The sequence below is a fragment of the Scophthalmus maximus genome, chromosome 2 (assembly GCF_022379125.1).
Source record: "Scophthalmus maximus strain ysfricsl-2021 chromosome 2, ASM2237912v1, whole genome shotgun sequence".
Taxonomy (NCBI): domain Eukaryota; kingdom Metazoa; phylum Chordata; class Actinopteri; order Pleuronectiformes; family Scophthalmidae; genus Scophthalmus; species Scophthalmus maximus.
This window is the reverse complement of record NC_061516.1, coordinates 14256965-14280130: the sequence shown is the minus strand read 5'-3', so window position 1 is coordinate 14280130 and position 23166 is coordinate 14256965. Positions and strand designations below refer to the sequence as shown.

The 23166-nt window shown below is 41.9% G+C and overlaps 1 protein-coding gene across 3 annotated transcripts; it reads right to left on the bottom strand.

Annotated features, from left to right (window-relative positions):
• Positions 1-315: 315 nt before the first annotated feature.
• On the bottom strand, positions 316-22805 carry thoc2 (THO complex 2). Of its 3 annotated transcripts, none has more exons than XM_035627173.2 (39): positions 22529-22784; positions 19998-20053; positions 18209-18300; positions 17925-17976; positions 17768-17838; positions 17176-17297; positions 16918-17051; positions 16443-16603; positions 16035-16127; positions 15584-15739; positions 14854-15026; positions 14528-14723; positions 14401-14439; positions 14143-14273; positions 12854-12955; positions 12518-12602; positions 11818-11911; positions 11613-11693; positions 11401-11497; positions 10983-11100; positions 10675-10854; positions 10349-10513; positions 9757-10032; positions 9383-9524; positions 8983-9140; positions 8400-8528; positions 8159-8290; positions 7867-8051; positions 7090-7265; positions 6639-6741; positions 6057-6442; positions 5892-5950; positions 4379-4414; positions 2898-3029; positions 2618-2684; positions 2368-2513; positions 2054-2130; positions 1253-1299; positions 316-1147 (listed from the first exon to the last, which is right to left on the bottom strand). In XM_035627173.2, exons 1-38 carry the CDS (start codon positions 22591-22593, stop codon positions 1272-1274), a joined length of 4695 nt encoding a protein of 1564 aa, XP_035483066.2. In that variant the 5' UTR covers positions 22594-22784; the 3' UTR covers positions 316-1147; positions 1253-1271. The 3 variants fall into 3 exon arrangements, 2 of the variants coding, with proteins under 2 accessions (XP_035483066.2, XP_035483065.2); XM_035627172.2 differs by having other exon boundaries at positions 316-1150; positions 22529-22782; XR_004790333.2 differs by lacking the exons at positions 316-1147; positions 1253-1299; positions 2054-2130; positions 2368-2513; positions 2618-2684 and having other exon boundaries at positions 2924-3029; positions 4871-5950; positions 22529-22805.
• Positions 22806-23166: the final 361 nt, after the last annotated feature.

Genomic DNA, 23166 nt, shown 5'->3' with positions numbered 1-23166 from the left:
TCAGTCCTTTAACTTTACATATGCGTTACCTCTTAGTAATTTTTAGGGCCCATACAATCAGTGTTGCCCCTGCATCAGTTCAGCATGTGACAAAGAACAGAGGATTCAAATCAAACAGATGGATTTAGGAATTGATGATGATGAAAATAAATTCACTTCTGTGTCATGCATGACCTGCAGGACTGTGCATCTAAGTGTGTTTCTACCTTCCAACTGTATCTGAGGTACAACAAGCAAAAACTCACGCTGGATGATAAATGTGTGGACAATCAGTTTCCTGTTTGTGGAGAAGGAAAGAAAGGTAAAGAGACAATATCAAAGTGACACACTAGGAAAACTATTTATTGTTTTTTTGTTTTTTTTAAAAAGCTTACACTCATTGAGTACAGCAGATAAAATCTCCAAAATCATTTTAAACAGTTCCATTTGGAGCACAGAGTGTTGTTTTTTGTCAGATTTATTTTCTTTACAATTCTACATTTGAAGGTTGAACAGGCATTTGTATAAATTATGTAAAAACCTGATTAACACAAAAATCACAAAAGGAGTGTAAGGGACAACAAAAAAAAAGGGGGAAAAGAAATAACATGATGTGAATTTCATGTTACCCTCTTTATTATTGTACATAATATACAAACTGGTCCTTTGTATAATTTTTCTCACTTGTGCCTGCTGTCTTACTCAGATTAAAAGGTGGAGATAAATAAATATAAGTATCTAAGTATCTCAAAAGAATATGAGGTAAGTGAGTATGGAAAGCATGTTAACTCCAACAAGACGAGCAAAAAGGAAAGCCTGACAATGTACAAAAAAAAAAAAATTTCAAGCATAACATTATTGAATCCATGACCAGATCCTTCCCAGACACCATTTCATACGGTAACCACTTTTTCCCCAATTAGAATAACAATAACATTGTGACAAGAGCAGCAAATTGTGCCCATACGGAGTAATAAAAGAAAAAAAAAATATTGCAGCTGATTTACTGTATACTGACGTGGGGGAAAAAATAAGGAGTCGAGTTGAAATGACTACAGCTAACAACACTTGGGGAGTTTACAGAGAAAACAACACAGGCAGAAATGAGAGTACGAGTTAACGACACAGTACGGGTGGCGTAGCAGATAAAAGCACAGCTTCTCCAGTTCTGCTGCGGATCAGAGAGAGAAAGTGCATCAAACGCTGACCGTTCGTTGTTGGATCAACAGCAGTTTGAAATTTAAAAAAAAGAAATAATCTAAATGTGTCTTACCTTCACTGATTAGTGCACATTATCTGTGCTTGTCAGAGGATTTATGAGTGTGATTGTTAAGGGAAAATGTGAAATAATCAAAAGACTGAAATGCTGACAACTACTGAATTATTATCCCAAGCGTTATGCCAAAAAAACCCCAAACATGTGTTGGCATAATGCAGAGACGAGACTTCAGGCATCCAGGCTACTTCATTTTCCACAGTCTGAGTACTAAACCAATTCCGTGCAACGGGAAATAGATCAGGAACTTTTCCATAACAGGAAACAACAAAAAACATGAATAGTAGAGTGCCAATGTGTAATTAAATGCCAGCTGTGATGAGAGCGAGTGACAGTTTTAATGCAACTGAAGTCAGGATCCGTGTAAAAAAGCCATCGGATCAGATCGGTTTGGCACGCTGCATCAGAGCGGGGACTGTGGTTATCGACGACAGAAATGAGCGCCATTTAATGATGAAATTAGACAATCAGACAGTCAAATGCTCATAGGTGGAGGATGAAGTCTTATTGGCTTGCTTCTCCGCGCAATGTGGGGTCTACTGCGTCGTTGCATCTCTCATGATGGAAAACAAATTCAGTGCTGTGGGCAGCTGTACAAAGCTGAGCACATGTTGAAACAATGGCACCCGGCCAGAGATGAGCGAACATGTGGCCTCGAACAAAGCAGGTAGGGGGCCAGCTGCTTTTATAATGCTGCGGCGAAGTAAAAAGACCATGGAACTTCCAAACACCAACTATTCGTACTAAACAAAACAAAACATGATTATGAATGAGATGCTTCTCCATGTTTAAGGATATTGCTTTTTCTCTTCCTTTCCTCCACTGCTGTCCCTCTTTTCTTTCTTCTCCGATTTCTCTTTATCGTGTCTGGACTCCTGCGGCACATGGACACAAGGAACACACGTCAGCAGTCGTGGAAAATAACACTTTGTAATTGTTCGACATAATTTATCTATCAGTGAATCAATGGAAATATTTTCCTGAACTAGAAAAGTCACAGCTCTTTAGTTGAGGGACGGGAAGATTATAGGCTTATGGACTAAAGGTCATGTGCACTACAAACAGACCAGGGGAGCGAGCGGCACTAGAGGGGGGTGACGAGCTGGGTTGACCTTTTTGCCTCCGGAGGACGTTCGCTCAGGTTTCACAGACTCCGCCTTCTCTTTGCTGGAAGATTTGGATCTTTTGCTCTTCTCTTTTTCAGCTGAGAGCGGGGAGTCACGGGACGGACTTGTGCTCTTGCTGTTTTTGGTGGAATCTGGGAAGAGAAGGTTTTGTTGGTCTTTTTTTCAACACTGCTCTTTGTTGCACTGTGCTTCATTGGGTTAATGGCTCTTTTGTATTTTTCAAGCACAAACTCACTGGTTCCATTCTCGTCCTTTCTACGTTTGGTCTCTAGGCTCGTCTCGTGGTCGTTGAGAGCATGGTCCTAAAGAGAAACAACACCACATAAAGTATATGTTAACATCAGAAACAATTCATCCTGACCTTAAGGATTTCCAATCCATCATTAATCCCACTACTGTCAATGGGCTAACAAAGGGTATATAGAGGTCTGGGGTGGGGGTTAATATAGATTCGTGAGTACGTCCTTTCCAAAAACCCATTTCACAAAGTGCAGGGGTCTTGTAAATATACTGACTCGTTTCCGCTCTTTCCGCTCCTTCTCTTCCTTCTTCTCTTTGGACCGGCCCTGTGCATTCTCTGAGTCTTTCTTCTCCGTCTCCCTCTCTCTGCTCTTGGACCGGGTAACTGAATTGTAGCTGATGTGGTGCTGCAAAAACATTTGTGTATGAACAGAACAAGACAAACAAAAATATTTTAATGCTGTCGGGCGGTGCCTTTACATCGAGAGTTATATTGAGTTATTGTGTTACAAGTAAATAGCCCATATTGGTACCAAAAACAAGGATGGAAGACTAACTGATATTTTTCTATATGCTATACTCCTCCCCCCTTATAGAGCTCTTTGAGATATGCCCCTAATATCTTATAATGTATGTCAATGGGCAGGTTAGTTTGTTATAGTTGATGTGTTACTGACCATTTATTAAAGGTTTGTATACTGCTTGAAAAGACTTGGGAGTGTTATCATCCGGTTACATGCTTCTATCGCAAAAATGTTGATGTGGGAATAAGTGATGTGTCAAACAATAAATATGGTCGTTAGCATGCACATGCTGTTTAGGTTCTCATGTTTTTAATTCAGAGCAGCAACCTTTTAAGATTTAGACTGACTGAAGTGTCTTTTTTTCTGATCATTAGTGTCATGAAACCTAATTTCACTCACTGTGATTCAATGTAGTGACTAAATTTGAGTATCTGGTGTTCACGCTACACTTTTGGGCATTTTTCAGATTCAATTTGGATCAAACATAGACGTCATTATTTTTGTTGTCCATACTGACGATACATTTTATGTTATGAAGTGATTTAAAAGAAAATGTATTCTGTTTTGTAATAAGGGAATTGGGCTGGTAAATGTTTCGGGCGACTGCCGAATGGGCCACTTCAATTGAAAAAAACATACAGACGTGATTTATATTGTCTAAAGACGGAATTACAACAAAGTTGTGTGAAAGGATTCGCTCGTAGTGGCAACCAGAGAATTACCACCTGGCTGCAGTTTTACTGGGCCTTTTAGCCCATTTTAACTTATCGTTTGTTTTTACCTCCCACAACTCCCATCTCGTCAACCTAGCCACAGGACTGTACACTACCTGAGCAGCACCAGACAGCAGGCAAAGGTAAGGACTAGCTGGTGAACACTGTGGAGCATCTTACAGATAATGAGATATTATCTAGAAAACAGACACTCAAAATTAGTCCTAAATTTTTTAGGTGAGAAACATGGATGCCAGGGTTGCTCCATGTCTGCTGGACACCATCATTTTAGAAATGTGGTAAGATGACAGATGTAATTGTGCTGCCTCTAAACAGACAAAAGTTTAATGATGGTGACACATAAATCAATCTTGCTTTCCCCCGTACAAAGTGTGAGAATACAAGATGTAGAAAAATTGTTATCTCGTCAGCAGCTCTTCATTTTTTTTTAAGCACACGAAAAAATACAACAACAGACAATCTGAGAGAAGGTGCGAGAGTAGCAGAGTCAGTTCAAACCTTGGATGTGGACTCCTTGGGTTCGTTGCTATTGTCCTGTAGGGATGAATGGAGATGACAGATGAGCTGGGAGGGGGTGGGGTTGGGAGGAGGTTGTCAGACAGCAGTAGAGAGTTGGAAAGAGGGGGTTGGGGGGGAGTGGGGCTGGCCGGACCAACAGCATACTTCTCCCTTGACCTCTGACCTTCAAGAACTAAGGCTTTGACAAGGTTATTACATAGAGAGTTCATAGGCTCAACATCTGGAATGTTAATACTTGAAATAGAAATACCCTGAGCATATATTAAATAACTGCTAAGTCTTATTACTAGAGACATGTCTGCAATATCAGGCAGCAGATAATATAAAAGATCTACAGCGCAGCTGGTATTCAATACATCTAAAGTGCTGTATATAATGGATGTATGTGTCTGCCTGTGTGTGTAAGACAAATCACTCAGTACTTATGTGCTTGGCTGCATCCCTACATAGGTAACTGTTGCTGTCACTTACAGTTCAGGAATGGATAAGACACAGGAAGCCTATTTCTCTTAAGACCTATCACAAGCTTCCAGTGGTTTAGGCAATGCTCCAGACGATTCAGGCTTCGCCCACTCTTTCCCACTCTTTCTCTCTCTCTCTCTTTGTAGGGGCAGGCTTTTTTTCCTCTGCATTTTTGGCTGATTCAAAACTGTGACATTCGTTTTCTCCGTCGTCCTTGGTTGCTGGTGGCTCTGATTTCCCACTGAATGCTTGCCAGGAGGTAGTACGACTGATGGCGATGGTTGGTAGCTGTGGCCAGTGTTGTAGACGACCCCAGGCAGGACAGACTGGATGCGCATCGTGCGACGTGAAGACTGCATGCAGGCTGCTTTAACGACCGGAGATAGAAGAGGGGCCGGGGACTCGGCCCGTAGCAGAGAGGCACTTTCTCTGGCAGAGTGCTTTACTGGATACCATTCGACTGTGCGCTGGATCCGGGGACGTTGACGGGGAAAACAAAATAACTTCACTTTAACCAGGCGATCTTCTGAGCTCGCAAAAAGTGGTAAAAAAATCTTGGGTCACCATTCCAAGTGGAAAAAAAACAAAAAATAACTTAGCCATTGGAACAGGTGAAAGCTCTTGGTTTGGTGAGCCATTTCACTTCATGTGAATATTATCTCAAAAAAAGCAAAAAAAATCCACAAGGAATATAGAAGTGCTTAAAAAATTTCTTTCTTCCAAAGGCACACTGACTGCTTTCATTAATAGGAAAATAGATAGATATTCTAATATGAAAATACTCAATATATACAACATTCTTTTGGCTAAGTCCTTGAGGGGGTTTCCTCCCGATTCTGCAAAATATTATGCTGATGTCCATGGAATGCTCTCCAAATCCAATGGATTTGGTTGGGATTTCCAGATGCCACGCCTGCATGTACGACAACTCTCCTTTGGTGATCTTCAGGGCTGCTGGAATGTGCAACGGCAGGGAACGCTCCGGCAGATAGAGAAGAAACGGGCACATCCTTCCTCAAGCCATACTAACCTTAACAGACGAAGAGTGGGATGGAGAAGAGTGGCTGTCGAGCTTTCGTCTTTTGTGATCTGTAAAAACAAGAAGAGTGAATTTGTGTAATATTTTAAAAAGCTAAACCTTCTGTAACCATTTTTTTTTCTTTTTTCTTGATATGATGTGTTAAAGGCTCCCTACCCCTCTCAGACTCGGCCGATTCTGGTCTGGGACCTGGTGACTTGATGGACCCGGCCACAGCACTTCTGTCTCCTTTCTCCTTGCTCTTGGACTCCTTGATGGCATCGCGCTCCCTGGACAGCTCCAAGGAATCCCCGTTGCCGGCTTTGGCCTTGTCATCTTTGCTGCTCTTCTCCTCGACCTTCACTTTCTCCCGGTCTGCCTTTGGGGTCTTCTCCTTACCCTCACGTGCCACCCGCTCCTCCTTTCCAGCTCTCTCGTCTCTCTGCTTCTCCCGACGGTTCTCCGCCTTTGTCTCGGGAGTGCTGCCTGGTGTCTTTTCTTTCTTCTCTTTTTTCTCTTTCCCACTCTTCTCTTTGTCGTCCCTTTCTTTAACGGCCTTGGTGCTGCAAGACAAATTAATGTTTCATACAAGATTTTGCTGAACCTAAGACAGTATCATATCACTTCTGAGCTCTTGAATTACTTGTCTTACAGGCAATACCAGCGACAGGTATCGTGGAGACAATATCGTTGCTCACAATACATTTTTTGTAGCTTTGTTTGTTTAAATTTATGCCGTAGCAGCTCTCGATCACTTACCTGTTGAGAGCACCATTCCCGTTGCTGGTGGTCACTTTGGCCGCTGCACTGTTGGCTTTGTTCACTGGCTTTGTGGTCCCCTGAGATTTATCCTTTCCCCGATCTGCATGAAAACAAAACAAAAATTGCATGTGAGCACAAGATTTTATGAATTGTATGAATAGTACAGCCGTGCATGTTTGGGTTGGTGGCAGCGTTAGACTCAAAACAAATGCCAGCTACATGTACTGTATATACTGGTGCAAACTGAAAAGTTGCACCCCATGATCCAAAAGGCATTCAACCAATTACTTATATTTTTGTTGCAACTCTTTTTCTGGCCAAATATTTTATCAGCTGCACACGACGACTATGAAACTGAATAATTTCGCAGTAGCTGTGGAATTGCAAATCTGTAACCAGTTCTATGCACTGCATTTGAAAAAGCCTCGCCATGTTTCCAATCACTCACCGCCATCCTCCGACGTCCCCTCCTCGGTCTTGCTCGTGCTGGTGGCAGGCTTGCCTGTGCTGCCGGGGCCGTTCTGTTGACTGGCAGGTGTGGCACTGCGCGCTGGCTGCTCCTTGTGGTGAAACTCATTCTCAGGGACCATGTGCACCTTCTGGCTTTTCAACCGACCTGAATAACTGTAAGACGCATACAGGGTTTGCACAGGGCAGAAACAAAAACCTCAACAGAAATCAAGTGTCACACATTAAACAAAAAAACAACTTTCAGAGAGAAGAAAACTCAAGTAATTGAGCAATATCAACACAGCATTGCCCTACAAACCCCAAACCCCCGTATGCGCAGCTATAAATAAAACAAGTGGATAATGATTCCCAGAGACAAGTGTCCATGCTTAGGTACAAACAGAATTAGTTGCTGAAGGTTTTCAAAAATCCAGGCTATACAGTAAAGCAATAGCAACTGGACTTGTGATGTCACATTAAAGGCTCAGTACTTCATTAGGAATTGCAGGTTTCTACTAATTTACAGTGGCTACACAAGATATTCATTTAGCCTTTCCTTGAGCAGCACTCAAATGGTGATTTACCCACACTAAAAAAAACATAATGTACTGATCTTGAAAATAATTGTAACAGTCAACAACCTGTCTGTATGGAGTGCAGAGGTGGCGTATTATTGCTTTTTCATCGCCCATGTTTCCATGTTATTATGACATTTCAGAAAATATGTTAACTGTATGCTCCGCAGAGAGCTGAACAGCACACAACGCTGTGTTACCCCATTGCCAAGGCATAGAGGTCTGGCCTCTTGTCCTTCTCCTCGAGGCAGATCTTGTGGACTCGGCACTCCAGCGCTTGGCCGAGGTTCAGGACCTTGGGGTAGCAGGGCAGGATCTTGGTCAGCACGATGAGAATATTCCGAATGTGGGTGTAATCTCCTGTCTCCAGGCAGTGAACTGAAGCCTGCGTGTAACAGGGACATGAGTGAAGATAAATATGCACCTTCTGCAGAGCTTTGACTGCCATTATCTAAACAGAAGAACAGCAATATTAAAAGAAGGGCAGCTCACTTTAGTCAGCATGTAGTGCCATTTGTGCACCACATGCCTGAAGTTCTCATAATCTAGCTGATCCGCTTTGTTCCCTCCGTCGAAGCCCGTGGCTCGGAAGATGGTCAAGAAGCCAGGGTAATTGACGCACTCCTGTGACCACACAATGAGAAGAGATGCATTAAATACCATCTTACATCCAAAAAAATGAAACGAATAAATATATTTTGCGTGTGTATGTAATCCAGGTAGAACTGGATACCTTCTCATAGATTGCACGGTCGCTGTGCCAACGGGTAACCGTCTCCAGCATGCAGCAGAGGAAGCGTCCGTAGCGGTGAGACTCGTTCTCCGTGCAGCTGGCCACAGTGTAGATGATAGCAGAGAACACCTGCAGAGAGGCACAGTGTCGTGTTTCCTTATGAGTGCAATGTTCCATGTGGAAAAAGCAACAACAAGTCTGCATGATTTTTGCCAATATCTCAGAGCTGCACTTAGTCGTATCGCTCAGATTGAGATTTACAACAGTGGTATTAAACACCAACAGCTGTGAAGTGTTCCTTTCAAGCTTTAAATTGGTGGTGCACTTGAGTGGTTGTTGAACCTCTCATCGCATTATTGACACTTATATTTCTTTTTTTAGTGTTGTTTTTAATATTTCTACTACTTTTGCTGATTTGGCCACATCAGAGCCTATATTATCCCCCTCATTAATCACATTCTAAATGTTTATTCCCGTTCTCATAAAGCACTTGGATGTTTTAGAAGACTGCAGCTAAGATATCACGAGCCATCATCATAAGTGTATGAGAGTCTGAGTGTGTACGGCATGTACAGAGTCTTACCCTGTCGTAGCACAGAAGGGTGCAGAAGTTGGGCGTCTTCTGCTGGTGGACCAGCTCCACAAAGCGGGCACAGTACACAGCGTCGATGGAAGAGAAGATGCAGCGCGGGAACAAGCAGAGCTGCAGGAACTTTGTTATGGTCTCATTCTTTGTGGATTCTGTCAGTGAGCATTTACAGTTGTATTATTAGTAAAAGAGACGGTGAGGGAAATGAACATTAGTTTGACCACAATCATTGATGCTGTGATCATGGCAACGACTTAATCAGTTTTGACTGGATGCCCCCCTTAACCATATTACCAGTCTACCAGAACTTTAGCTTTACAGATCAATCACATTTAAAATGGAGGCACCGTTTATTTTTTATTTATGTCACTGGCAGTCACACTGGAATACTTACTGGCCAACAACCAGTTGTCTTTCTCCAATTTGAGGCGGTGTAGAACCCTCTGGACGTGCTCCAGCTGCTTTTTCTCCTCCTCCTGCAGTTTTTCCTGCAGGGCGGTGCAGCGTTCCTTCTCCTTTTTTTTCTTATTCATGGGCTATATTGGAGGAAAATCATAGCCATATTTACACACGCAACACTAATAGCGACCTATTATAGTAATACTTTTAAATTATGTCTTGTACTATCGCTTAGGCTTGCATTAGCTGCTTTTTGTGACCTAAATGTACAATCATTCTACGGATGCAACACAAATGCCTCAGTTAAGTGTAACATGTGTGCCATGTAAATGGAAGCTATGTGGCAAGAGCTGTGGACCAAATACTCACTATCTCCTCATTCTCTTCGATGGCTTTGATCTGGACCTTGAGCTTGTTGACCTCGCGTTCGTAGGCGGAATGTGGCACGGCCAGGTCATACATTGTGAGGGACCAGAAGGTGGCATAGAACTGGGGGCGGAGGTCGTCCCACACCCGGGCAGGATGAAGGGACACCACAGCCTCGTGCACCGGTGTCATCACCTGCTCACAGGCTGCCACGTACTTGTGCACCTTCTGCTGCTGCCGGTTGCCTTTCTCTGCCTTCTTCATCTCATCATACTTTGACTGTGAGTAGAAAGAATAGAGTTTGTTATTTTAAGTTATCAGCTCTTGACCAGTGTTTGTCTAGACTGAAAATATTTTTCCTAATGATAAATAAAATGCGAAAAAGGCAAAAAAACAAAAAATTTAATTCAACCATGCTTTCACAAGATTTAGTTTTCACTGATAGGGGTCAGCCTAAAAAAGACCAACTTATAGTAAACCCTATCACAAATTCACATGTACACTGCTCATTGTGTTAATGACAGAGACAAGAACTTCCCATGTTAAGAGGATTGTGACGTGAAACGCTGAGGATCGGAAAGAGCAGTAGACTCACCAAAATCTGATGGGCGTACATTGGCCGAGACAGGAAGAAGGCGGCATCATGTGGAGTGTGGAACTGGTTACAAAGGATGTCGATAGAGGGAACCCGCTTGATGTAATCCTCTGTGCTGAGGTTGGAGGCCAGAAAGCCACCAAATTGCACCAATGTGTCATGACACTGCAGGAGGACAAAGAATTACATCAGCAACAACTAAAACAAAAACATAACACATATATTTTAAGGTTTAATTAGAAAGTGAGACGTGTGGTGGCCACATTCATTGTTTACTTTACTGCTAAAAACAAGAGAGGGATTAGATTCATCAAAGAGGTGTATACCTGGTCGTAGAGATGTCCGACAAGTTTAAGATGCTTTTCTCCACCTTCTAAGAAAACCACGCCATTCCGTTGCTGGGCCATGAGTAGACACAGTGGTAGGGCCAGTTCATGGTCCAGTAGCACATCCTTCAGACGCTGAGATGACTTCTTAGTGTTCCTGATTTGGCCAAAATAGCCGCCCTGTTGACAAAGTCACATTCGCAATGGCATTGAGGTGAGCTCAGCTAAAGCACTGGGGTCTGGTAACCGCACAAATCTTTCTCACAAGAAATTGTTCGGGCACGTTAACCGTTCTTGAATCTTTGTACCTCAGCTTTGAGTTGCTCCCCGCCGGTCATGGCCTCCAACTGCTCCGAGGTCATCTCATCCGTGATCTCAATGCCAGCCATTTTCTGCACCACCTCTTTCAGGATAAGCAGGTCAAAACTGCAGGGAGAGGAGGGACATGTTAACCAATACAGCTGTCCACCCATTGAACAAAGATGCAACTGTGTGTTCTTCCATGCACAGACACATTTAAGAAGTGTAGGTTGTGAAAATATTAACAGATCCTTAAAATAATTTGATGACATTTTATTGCCAACATATTTGCACTGGACACTGTGTAGTTGATCTCCTCCTATTACACTCAGGTAGGCTGTAATATGATTAACAAAAACGCAGCTTGAACTACAACTAGTTAGTTACCCTATGTTGTTTCCCTAATCGTCATTTGGAACTTCATACCTTTTCCCTGCTTTGAGCTGATTGGTGACATACTGAAGGAGGCCGGCCAACTCAATTGGGTATTTCCTGAACACGGCTCCACACAGACTTGCCAGACCTTGATTGACAAAAGGAAAAGGTTAGAACACTTAACAGTCCTTTTTAACAGTTCTTTTACAGATGACTGATGTGACTGCTATACAGCAACAGGCCAATTAAGTGTGAAGTCATACTCTGAAGCCACGATGAGATGGTGGTGTCATCATGCTTCATCTTCTCTTTCTCAGGATTTGCTAGAGCCTCGATTATGCAATCTGAAGACAGAGTTAAGTAGAAAGACATAGAAAATGGGGAAGAAGACCAATTTACACTGCCATCTCACACACATGCATGCACGCACGCACACACACAAAATAAAGAATGGACAGAGGAGGATACAGGCCAAAACGTCATAGTTGAGGGATGTGAGGTATTTCAACGAGTCCACCACTGGAACAATGAGGTTGTCGTACCACTGGATCTGAGACAACATCTGCAATACAACAGGACAGATTAGTGGATAAATCATCACCATCTATACAGGATTATACCTGAATCTGATGCCACCCCGTACCTCCTAACACATCAGCTATCTGCCATCTTTGTAGTTTATGTGTAACCTTATGTAATGTAGTGAACATCATATAAGGGAGCCATGTTTTCAAATACTGGTGAATCAGGGGCAGAGATGTGTGAAAGTGCAGACCATGCCACACGATACATCCTCCCACTAGTGCATGTGCAAAGACTCTCTACATGATGCGCATCTGCACATCTCCCACATTGTAGGAAGTGATTGCAATGACTGTAAACCTTGTATAATAATTATACTAAATTATGCATACCTTCTCAGTTTCCCCAGTTTTTACCAAGTGTCTTTTACTTAGATTCATAAATGCATGATTTTTGTAAGCAGAACACGAGGTGCGAGCTGTTGCGAGGAGAAAATATAATTGGTACACGGAGTGAGCAAGGCGCTGGATGTTATTGTTTATTTGCTACTGAGGAAATATGGAACTCATTTCTCTTTGTAGTTTGTTGACATCATTCAAAATGAAACCTAGGTAAAATAAATTCAATGGCAGCAAAACACACTTACATAATCAAAGAGGATGGTGGGATTGCTGTGGCTCAGCTTGCCAATCTGCCTTCCAGACTGTTTCACATTCTCTTTGGTCAACCGTCTGTGGAGGGGGGAAAAGCACAAGACAGGGAACAGAACATTAGAAACACAAGACGACGCACACAGTGCTGTAAGCAAAGACTGTCACTTCTGCCAGCTTCACGGCAAACATCTCTGCATGTCTTCATAATTTAATCTAGTTGAATTTATTTTGCAATATTCTGCAGAACAGAACCAGTCTAAATTAGCTGGTGAAATTAACACATTTTAAATAACCACATAAACAATAAGGAAGCATTCAAGGACACTTACTTCATAATGTATCTGGCCCTTTCCACAGTCTGCGCTTTGACTTTAACCAAGAGTGGATGACTGGAATACGTCTCATTCTTCCATTGTCCATATAATCGGTACCTGAGGGAAGATAGATGGAGAAAGCACAATTAAACAACAGTTTATAAAAGCATGGTAAATTTCTACATTTTGTTTTATCCATACTGTAGAATAAAAATGGGACGGCCCCTTGAGGGTTCACTTGCTCTTGAAAATCACATAGTCATTTGTTGTGTGTCATATTTGCCTCGAGCAATATCAAGGGATATTTATAAAGCTTGCTTGAACAAAAAGACTGTGACTTTTTTCAACAGCAATGGACCGGAGGTGCAGAGGGTGGACTCATAAATACCTCGGGTGCATTTAGAGCACTGGTGCAATTTAAAAGAAAATTCAATCTAGACTTTTCTTTCTAAGAAAACTGAGGATTTTTAAGACATGTTGCAGGATGCTGCTAATGTTTTACCAAAGCATTAAAGCCAGTGTGATTTTGTTATACCCGTGTCTGTTCGGGGACCAATGTTCAGAGTCATCAGAGGGACCAGTTCCAATTGATGTGAGTTTAGAGTTGGGAGAGAAAGAAAAGGATGGGGAAGACGACGAGGGCCATCATGCAGAACAGCAGGCACCTCTTCCTTTCTATTCTGATGAGCCACGTGTTTTTTTAATAGGTTTCCAATAAAAATAATAATTTGCATTATCAGTGCAGAAAGAATCCAGCTACCGCGTGTCATCTTAGTCTGTGCTGAGCGTGACTGTTGCCAGTTATCACGACCAAATATCACATCATTAATAAATACAATTTTAAGCATAAATGTTTTAAAACCCTTGTGTACTGTTTCATATTCAAGTAAATTCAACTATTTTGCTTTTAAATGTCTCCTTGTATTTCTTTATTATGGAACTTAGGACCACATGAAGACATAAGTATGCTCTGAGAGTACAGCGATCTTATTAGCAAAGTGCTACTAGCTTCAGTTACCGCATGCTGCAACAAATGGACTCACACAAATGAAAGTCACAGAAAGCCATTGAGAGTATGAGGTGTAATTGCTCATCAAAATCCTTGGATTGCTCTGGAGCGGAAAAGATGGTTTGCTAAATTACACAGAAAAATCTCAGCCAGGCGTGGTTTGACTGAGTCTGCCTGCGTGTTCTGCTCGTTCCATGCCAGATAGTAAACACCATCCTGGAGCCCTGCCTGAGGGTGCACTATCCAACAATTCAATTACAGGGTGTTGCATGTGGTGAGCAGGAGTGTATCTCACCTGTGCTGGTAGGGAAACAGTTTGAAGAGACCCCACAGTTCCTCAGACATGCAAGCATTACACTCCATGAGGGACAGCGAAGGGAGTAGCACCTGATCCGCAATGCTCAGGAAACAACTGAGTAGTGTGTCCTGTACAGAAAAAACAATTTACATAAATAAGATCCTCATGGTAACATGTACTACCAAGACAACAACAATAACCACAACAGAATATTGACTTTTAAATATAAATCTACAGACATGTTTTTCCACTGACCATTTTGTCTTTGACATCAGACCTGCTATCATTTTGGCACTGGGAAGCAAAAGGACACCAGAAATTAGTATGAATTCAGATTTAGTGTCGTGCAGATGTAGTAATGTACTGGTTACAGTTTTTGTACCTCTTTCATGAAGCCCTTGCCCAGACGGATAACCTTGGCGAAGAGGATGGGGTCGTGGGAGAGGTGAGGGCCCAGGTAGCAGAGCATACTGAACGTGTCCCTGCGTAGGTCTTCAAAGGTCTCTGCAGGCCGAGGGGCTCGCTTGTTCCTAAGCGGATGCAATGTACGTCCTCTTGCTCCTTTTGGGATGCCAGCCCTGTGAGGAACAGGCCAATATGTCAGAGCCTGAACCTTCCTTTTTTGCCCCACTTGTATGCATGGCATTTTGGTAACTAGAGGTCAAAGGGTGGAATTAAAAGTACATAAAAAAAACAAAAAAACAGCACCTTTTGTAAAGAGGTTCCACCGTCAGGTGCACAAGCTGACAGAGTGCCAGTGCGATTGCCTTGTGAGAAGTAGCATAGAAGGAAGGCATCTGGTCCATAATGCTCTGGGCGTGGTGCCAGTCTCCAATTCTAAGCAGCGCTTCCAACAGACCAAGCTTCTGGTTATCAGGTGGCTGTGGGCACACGAAAGGGTAGAAACTGAATTGTATTAAATATGTAGACTTTTAATAAAAGGTAGATAGAGCAGAGCAGATGACAAAAACTGAGCACAGCTGCTGCCACACTCCAAATTGATGAATATTTAAAAACTTTTCTATTTATATCTCTACATCATGTTTTGGAGGCTGGTGAGATTTTTTGTTTTATTATTATACAGTGTTAAAAATATATTATCATGAAGTAACTCCAAGAGTTATTCTACATGTTAATTTGACTTCAGGCAATTCAGACTTCACCAAGGGAACTCAGCGCTCGAGGTTTTACCTTCAAAAGACTCCTTGATCCAGATTGCATGCCCGAGACCTATCTTTGCTAAAATATTCACGCAAATCCATCCTCAATATTTTAGTAATCCTGCCAACAGAACCGAACCAATCTCATAACCTCCTTGTCGGAGGCAAAAGAAAGCAGCATGTGTCTTTGTCATTTTCTTCCAACATCCACCAACACCAGCAGCATTCCTCCAGAGCGTGCCTATTTTTACGCTGTATGACAGCAAATGCCTTCATACCTTGTCATTCTTCTCCTCCTCTTTCTCTTTCTCCTTTTCTTTGTCTTCACTCTTCTCTGAGGGCAACACAACCATCACCAACTTGCGAGCAGTCTGCTTGGCCTCTGAGATATCTCGCTTGTGCTCCTCTACGATGGAGGCATCTACTGGCATGAGCTGGAATGGCAGAGGGGCAACTCAAGAGCCGGGCCTTCAGACAAGGTGCAAAATGTACTACAAGAAGTTTCAAATTTGACGTAGGTTATACTAAACTTCACATTGCATTTGACCAAAAGGTCAGATGAGTATAAATAAGTGAATATATTTGTCACAGGATAACAGTCACTAGCTTCAGGGTTGAAGAATTAATATTCAGAAATTCTGACGTGATGAGATGCTATATATGTAAATTGAATAAATATGATGTCTCTATGTGACTATTAGCTGGATTCCAGCTTTTCCTTTCCCTTACATGTACATAAAGATCTTCCAGCTCTATCAGGTTGTGGTGAAGCAGAGCAGCAGCAATGTGGTAAAGTGACTTGGGGGTTTCCTCGTTAGGCTCCTGAGGAAAACACAAGAAATGAATAAAGAAATAATAAAGAAAATCAAATTTGAGTGTCATATGAATGAAATACAAATTAAATATTATTTATGCTATAAACTTAAGATCATAGCCAGGAGTTTGTTTTTCTCCATTTATAATAACAAGCAGAAAAGCTCTTATAAACACAAATAAACAATAAAACTACTAGGAAGCATTTTAAGTAGGCTCGAACATGAATATATTCACTTTTTGATTTCTTTGTTTCTCAATCAGTTTTTAATGCAGGACACATTCTAGCTTTTGTTCAGACACTTCTCACAAAATTGTGCTCACCTGATAGAATTTGAACTTAAAGCCCAGGATGTGGCAAAGGGTGAGAGGCTCACACATGTACGACTTGATGAGAGACAGGAAGAATTCATCTTGGTCAGATCGACTCTCATACACCTCAAGGATTATGTCCAAAACCCGATTGGGGTCCAAGTTGAAACATCCTTAAGGCAGAGGAAAAAGAACTAAGTAAACATCAGAACACACGTGGAAGAAAAACCCATTAGCATACGAAGACAGACTTTCTGTGATATACAGGAACAAGCAATACAAAGCTTTGTATAAACAGCAGCATAACAGTGTCAATGCTGAATTTAACAAGTGACCATTGGAAGGGGGTAAAATCACATTCAATGTTGTTTCTGACAGAAGTTTTAGGGAAACTAAGAAAATTTGACATGCTTTGTCCATCCATTAGTGTAAAAGACCAGTAGCACCATGTTCGAGGCAGCGACCCTGAAAAAGATTTGTTTGGTACCTATGAGGGACTTGATGCTCTCCAGGACAAGATGGCTGGTGATGTTGCCCGACAGGTCTTGCCCAAGCTCAGTGATTAGTTTGGCATAGCCCTCATTCTCCTCCCGTAGCAAGTTGAACTTCTGTTGCTTGTAACTGAAAAGAAAGCAAAAGGGTTCAAACATTTAATACACAGGATGAAGCATAACGAGTGTGCCCCGTATAATCAATTGCATGTTATAAATGTCTACATCTCCACTAAACTGTGCACTCGACTTACAATAGTTTAGTTTTGATTTTTACAATCTTCTGGTTGAACTGAAGGGCTTGTTTTATGAGTCCAAGAGATTCGAGGGTTTCTGGATCCAGTCTCTCTTTCAGGATGGCCTCTGGAACAAAAAACTGAAGGAAACAAATAAACTAGTTAATCACTTCGTTTGACTTGTTACAGACCTTGGTATCAAGATCAATAATATATCTATGACAACAATAGACAGTGGTATATCAGTTGTTAGATACATATCTCAATGACAGGACAAAGCTAAAATTCTGAGTATATATGTATGCGGAAAATGTGGCAATTAAAGGAGAACTCTGGCATTTAAAACCAATCCTTTTTGGTCCAAGTGATTAATAAAGACATATGTGTTTCGAATTGGTCCAATTTTGCCAAGAATGTTTTAACCAGCAAACACGAAATGGCTGTTACGTTATCAGAAGAGAAATTAGACTGCATCAATACCACCGACAGGTTTATATAGTCATTTTAAGTGTCTGAAAACATTATAGATATTTTGAGAGATTTATTATTTTATATTTCATTATTTTGTCGGCCTGCTATAATAAATATTTTGTGTTAATGTTGTTCTTACCAAACATGCTCCCACCAACTGAGTGTAATGATCACGTTTGTTTTTTTCTTCCATTGCACCAGTTTCTAAATCTGTATAAATACAATAAAACCAATTAGTCTACATACCATACATACTTTAATTACTTTTAATGCACAAATTAATGTTACAGACTTACCTAGTATACTGAACACATCTGCTAAAATTGATGGCATATCATCTCGGAGTTCCTGAAAGCAAAATAAAGACCATAAAGAAACAGAAATAGTGAAGCAATTATATGGCAGGAAAATGTATTGCATTATCTGTGCTGACTCCTGACATTATGGAATGTACACAGGGACATACACAGGGGCATAAAATAGCTAAAAACAGAACAAATGGTTTGTTTATTTTTAAATTCACAGAACAGAAACTTCTATATGTTTAGCTCTCTAGCTAAATTTTTAAAAGCATTAGTACCATCATGTCCCCAAGGACGCTAGCAACAAGATCCAACTTCAGGTTTCCCTGTACAACTTGCCAGCAGAGCTCGTATAAGGCGGCCTGTATATCTGCAGGGGTAAAAAAACAGAACAGACAAATAACACAGTTAACATAAAACTGAGCTGGCAGAACAGACAAAAAATGAATAATTAAAAATGAATATCAAAAATTGGCCTGAACTTGGTTTAAAAAATTAAAGACAAAAAGCTCCCTGTATGTATCACTTCAATAAAATATTTAATAGAGGCACTATTAACAAGAATTGAATGTAAATGTTCTATTTGAGCTTTGCACAACTGGATGCTGCAACTTTTCCCCACTATCTATGTTTATATATTTAGACATGTTTATTTGTCACAAAGAGAAACAACTTTTTGTGGATGAAAATGAACAATTTCTGTAAATTGATACCTTTTTCTTCTTCCAGTTAGTCCAATGACTCCTGATAACTTTCTACTAGGGCTGAACGATTTGGGGAAAATATCTAATGGCGAATTTTCGGACAGGTATTGCGATTCGCAATTATGCGCGGGCGCACGCGCACACACTGAAAGAGAACGAGATGTGTTGAAGAAAAGAAGGGGAGAGAGCGGTGAATAACTTTAGCTCTGTCTGTCTTAGCAGTCTGTCTCTTTAACGAGGGAACAGTCGTTGTGCTCGTTACCTCACGGTGACACGTGAGACATTTCCATACACAGTAACTGTCGCAAGCGACTCTCGTGTGGTAGTGTTTGCTAGACGAGGCATCACTACTTTCACTGACTGTTGGCCGTACACTCGTCATGTAGCTGCCTGTGGTGCTGTGTCAAGCGCTGATACAGGCTGGTGGGGTTGCCTCGGGATGTAGCAACTGAATGCTTTGCACAATACCTTCTTTTTGCACATCTGCCGGCTCAAACCCGAAACACTCCCGTATCACCGAATTGCGGCTTTTCTTCGGGACTAAATTGTCAAACGTTGCTTCTTGCTCCGTGGAAGCCGCTCCACTAATGCAATGTCTTTCTTTGGTTTCACCCGTGTGCTGTTGGTGGGCGTATACGCTGTCGCCCTTAAATCAAGACTGAAGACTTTTCTGTTTGCTACTATCTATGCATTTCTTTCACTGCACTGTAGATTTTATCACCTTTTTTATTTTCTCTTTTTAATTATTGTATTTTAATACAGTTGTATTGTATTTTAATGTGATTTTATGTGTTTCCTCCTAATGCTTTTAATGTTTTATGTAAAGCACATTGAATCGCCTTGTTGTTGAAATGTGCTATACAAATAAACTTGCCTTGCCTTGCCCTGGGCAACTTCAGACTGGTGAGAATGACTAGTTAGTGCACAGCACGGCATTCCTGATGGGTGGGCATGACATTGTGACGGCAAAGTATAAACCCTTGGTCAGATGCGCTGCATAACTTATTCCAAATCGCAGCCTTTTATGAATTGCGCGGTTTCAAATGGCGATTTCAATATGAAAACGATTAATCGTTCAATCGTACTTTCTACTATTACAACCCATAAAAATAACTGTTTGAATTTCACTATTATTGCAATGTATAAACATTTTATAAACTGAAAACCAGGTATTTCTTTTATCTTGTCGGACATGTGGTTTACCTTTTGTGATCCATATTTGGTAAAGAATTTCCAAACACTCTTTACCTTTCTAACAAACTACCACAGTTGCCAAGATGGACGAGTGTCTGTGTGCCAAACAGGGGAGCTTCAACACGTTAATAGATGATCGTTTTACAGAAATGATGTCATTTTAACTTACCTCTAATCTCACTCCCATGATCGGTTTTCTCTGTAAGTCCTTTGCAGAGTTGTACACTATGAAAGAGACAAAATGTTAATCAGTTAAGACTGAGCTGACAAAAAAATCTACCATCTCAAAAATTGCCTCTGTTTAAAATGCTTAACATATTAACACCTCATGTAATTTCTTCCTTTCAGAGGGAAAACAATGAAAACAGTGGTTTCATTGGTTGCAACAAACTGCAAACCAATATTCTTATAACGTGTGGATTACTTATGCATTTCTGACGTTAATACAATACATCTGGCTACTGAGAAACCGGGAGATATTCCAAAAGTCTCTGGGAGCTTTTCCCAATATGGATGTGTCCAGACTTACAGATCCACCAACCTAACTTAGGACTGTCCGTAAAAGTAGAACTGAGAAAACAAAAGGCAGCCTGATCAGACACTTTGTGTCACCTTCTATTCAAACATGGAATTCAACACACCAAATAAACTCTGACACCGGTTGAACATGATCAATCAGCCTAATGGTTGTGATAATAGCCAATAAGCATTAATGATACTAGGTGCACTTTGAGAACTACTGTGCATGCAATGGCCAGTCAGAGATGCTCAACAGTGTCCAACCATAAGCTTGGTATGTCAGGGCCCTATGGTCGAAAAACAACGAGGTTGATGATGCTGACAGGCCAATTTCACTACTTCAAGCTCAAAGACACAGTACTAACTCAACTTTACTACATGGCCTCTATAACCGTGGTTAAACCTACTATTCAACTAGCAAGAATTATGGAGGGCTGACATATCCAGATCCAAAATATCGACTAAAATTGCAGAAAGCTTGTGAAGAATATTCCTTAAAATAATAGTCGCCTACTAACAATATGACACTTAATTATCAGTACATGGAAACTACCTTTTTAATTGTAGCTCACCACAGAGATGTCATAACATCCCTGTGGTTGTGGGGAGTCTGTGGGGCTTTTACCTAGACCCTCCGGATTTACCAGACATGCACTATAATAAAGTATTACGCTATTTTGCGTGAAGAGGATTCTCCCCCACCCCCCCACAATGGATCGCCACTCATGTAACACTTGATGTGGCTTCTGGATTTACTGGACATTCAGCTCAGCCACGTAGATCGCGCTAAACATATATGAGATGCTTTACGCTCAATGTACAGGGGAGACGTGCACCCCAGTAACACAGAGGAGATGTGATATAAATGCTGCATTTAAATGCATACAAGTGCATAGAAGTTGCTAGATGCAACTCTACATTGACATCGGCTACATTGACAATGTTTTTGTTGTGTGGATCAAGTTGTTCGTGTTGGTGCACCTCTCCCTGCGGGCCTTTCTTAAACACGCAAGGCCTGTGGCCACCAACAGCAGCCAGCGCTGTAGTTAAGCCCATTGTGTCTCCGTCTGTACGCGACGGTGGAATCAAATCACATTCGTGCAACGCGTTGCCCTGTTAACGACGACCTCGCCAGCAGCGCCGTCCTGTCCTCCTCCTCCTCCTCCCCGGCGAGCTCGACATGTTGATCACACGAGCTACTCTGCCGCTGTCGAGATCAGAAGATCGAGCGGTGCAATATTACAGATGACGCCGGTTATAACCGGTTAGCGCCGAACGCATGTTTCGGGAGCGAAATAGAGTTGTGGCCATTTAAATGACGGGTCGCATAAACATCTAGCCCAAGTCTTCGTTAGCCGACAACACGTAGCGTTAGCTGGACGTTATAACCATTACGACCAAGTCTCCTTGGCCGAGACCCTGTAGTTGTCAGAGAATTACATCCATCGAACACGTGTGGTAGATGCTTTTTATTCCATGCTCCACTGCCACCGCAACATAACGTTTGGCAAGGTACTCGAAACATTGGGTAACGTGGCTAACGGCTAACTGTCTATAACGTTTACACGACCCGTCGTTTCCCTCCACTCGATTGTCGTCACTGTTAACGTGACACGACGCCGAAGAAGGTGTCGTTGTTTTCACTTTCTGCTCGCCAGTGGACGGCTGGCGGGCTGCCCTGGACGTTCTACTTGACCTTTGGTACAAAATGAACGAGTTACTAGCGGACTTGCACGACGTCGGCGCAGCGCAAGAGTGAGCTACACGGATGCTAACTAGCTTAGCTTCGATAGCCATCGTGTTTACAAATCTAGGCAGGGGGCTAGCGAGAGCGCATGCTAGCCCCGGTTGCTAGCATGCAGCTAACGTTAGCCGGTCAAATTAAATGAACACGTTCACTTTATTACACAGGGCAAATAACCCGTATTCATTATATAATGCCAGCAGGTTGCTGTGTTTTAAATATTACACTGGACAGGAATAGCAGGCCACTATGGCCGGGTGCTTTCTTTGAGCTCGCTATGCTACCGCCGACGTTAGCCCCAGCAGACTCTTGACAGACTGGCCTCGATCCTTCATCGCGAACCACGTATTATTGTTTAATTCCTATCAACTGTCGTTCAGCAGCGGTCGCAGCACCGCAGCCTCCCGGCGCCGTGTTCAACGTGCACATCTACTCACAACTCGTGTTTTCCCGATTTTTCCCAGTTCTTGAACCATTCACCAGGGAGGATAAGTGTCGCCATCTTCCATGCACACAGCCCGGATGTCTTGTTGAGCACACAGGGTCAAATGTGGTGGTTAGCCGCCGCTGCTAGCTGCTAGCTGCTAGCTCAGTGCCGCACGGTGCGAGGCTGCGGGCTGCTGCCTCTGAAGCCTTTGTTAACCGGGAACTTTGTGTTCTGCGAGGTGCTGCTGGTGAACCTCAGGGATCACTTTGGTTCTCTTAATACCTTTTGAAAAGGTGTATTTTCACGATTGAGCGTGTTTGACTGCACTGAACTGCAATTAAAACTTCCACCTGTTTTTTTTTCTGTCCTGTTCTTTTAACAAAGCTGCCTGAATTAAAGGATCACAATGATCTCTGTGGTCATTACACTATGATGACATGTCACAATAATTAAGGACTAGATGTAGTAACAGACGAATGGGATCAGTAGAGAACACATAAAGCAAAGTGACGCTTGTGCAAGTGTTAGTTTAAAGTTAAGTAAAAATAAAAGGCACTGGTTGAAATAAGTTAAATTTACATTTACAAATGTACAGAGGAATGTGTTTCAGACTAGGATGTTGTGAGCTGTGAGCTGTGTGTGTGTGTG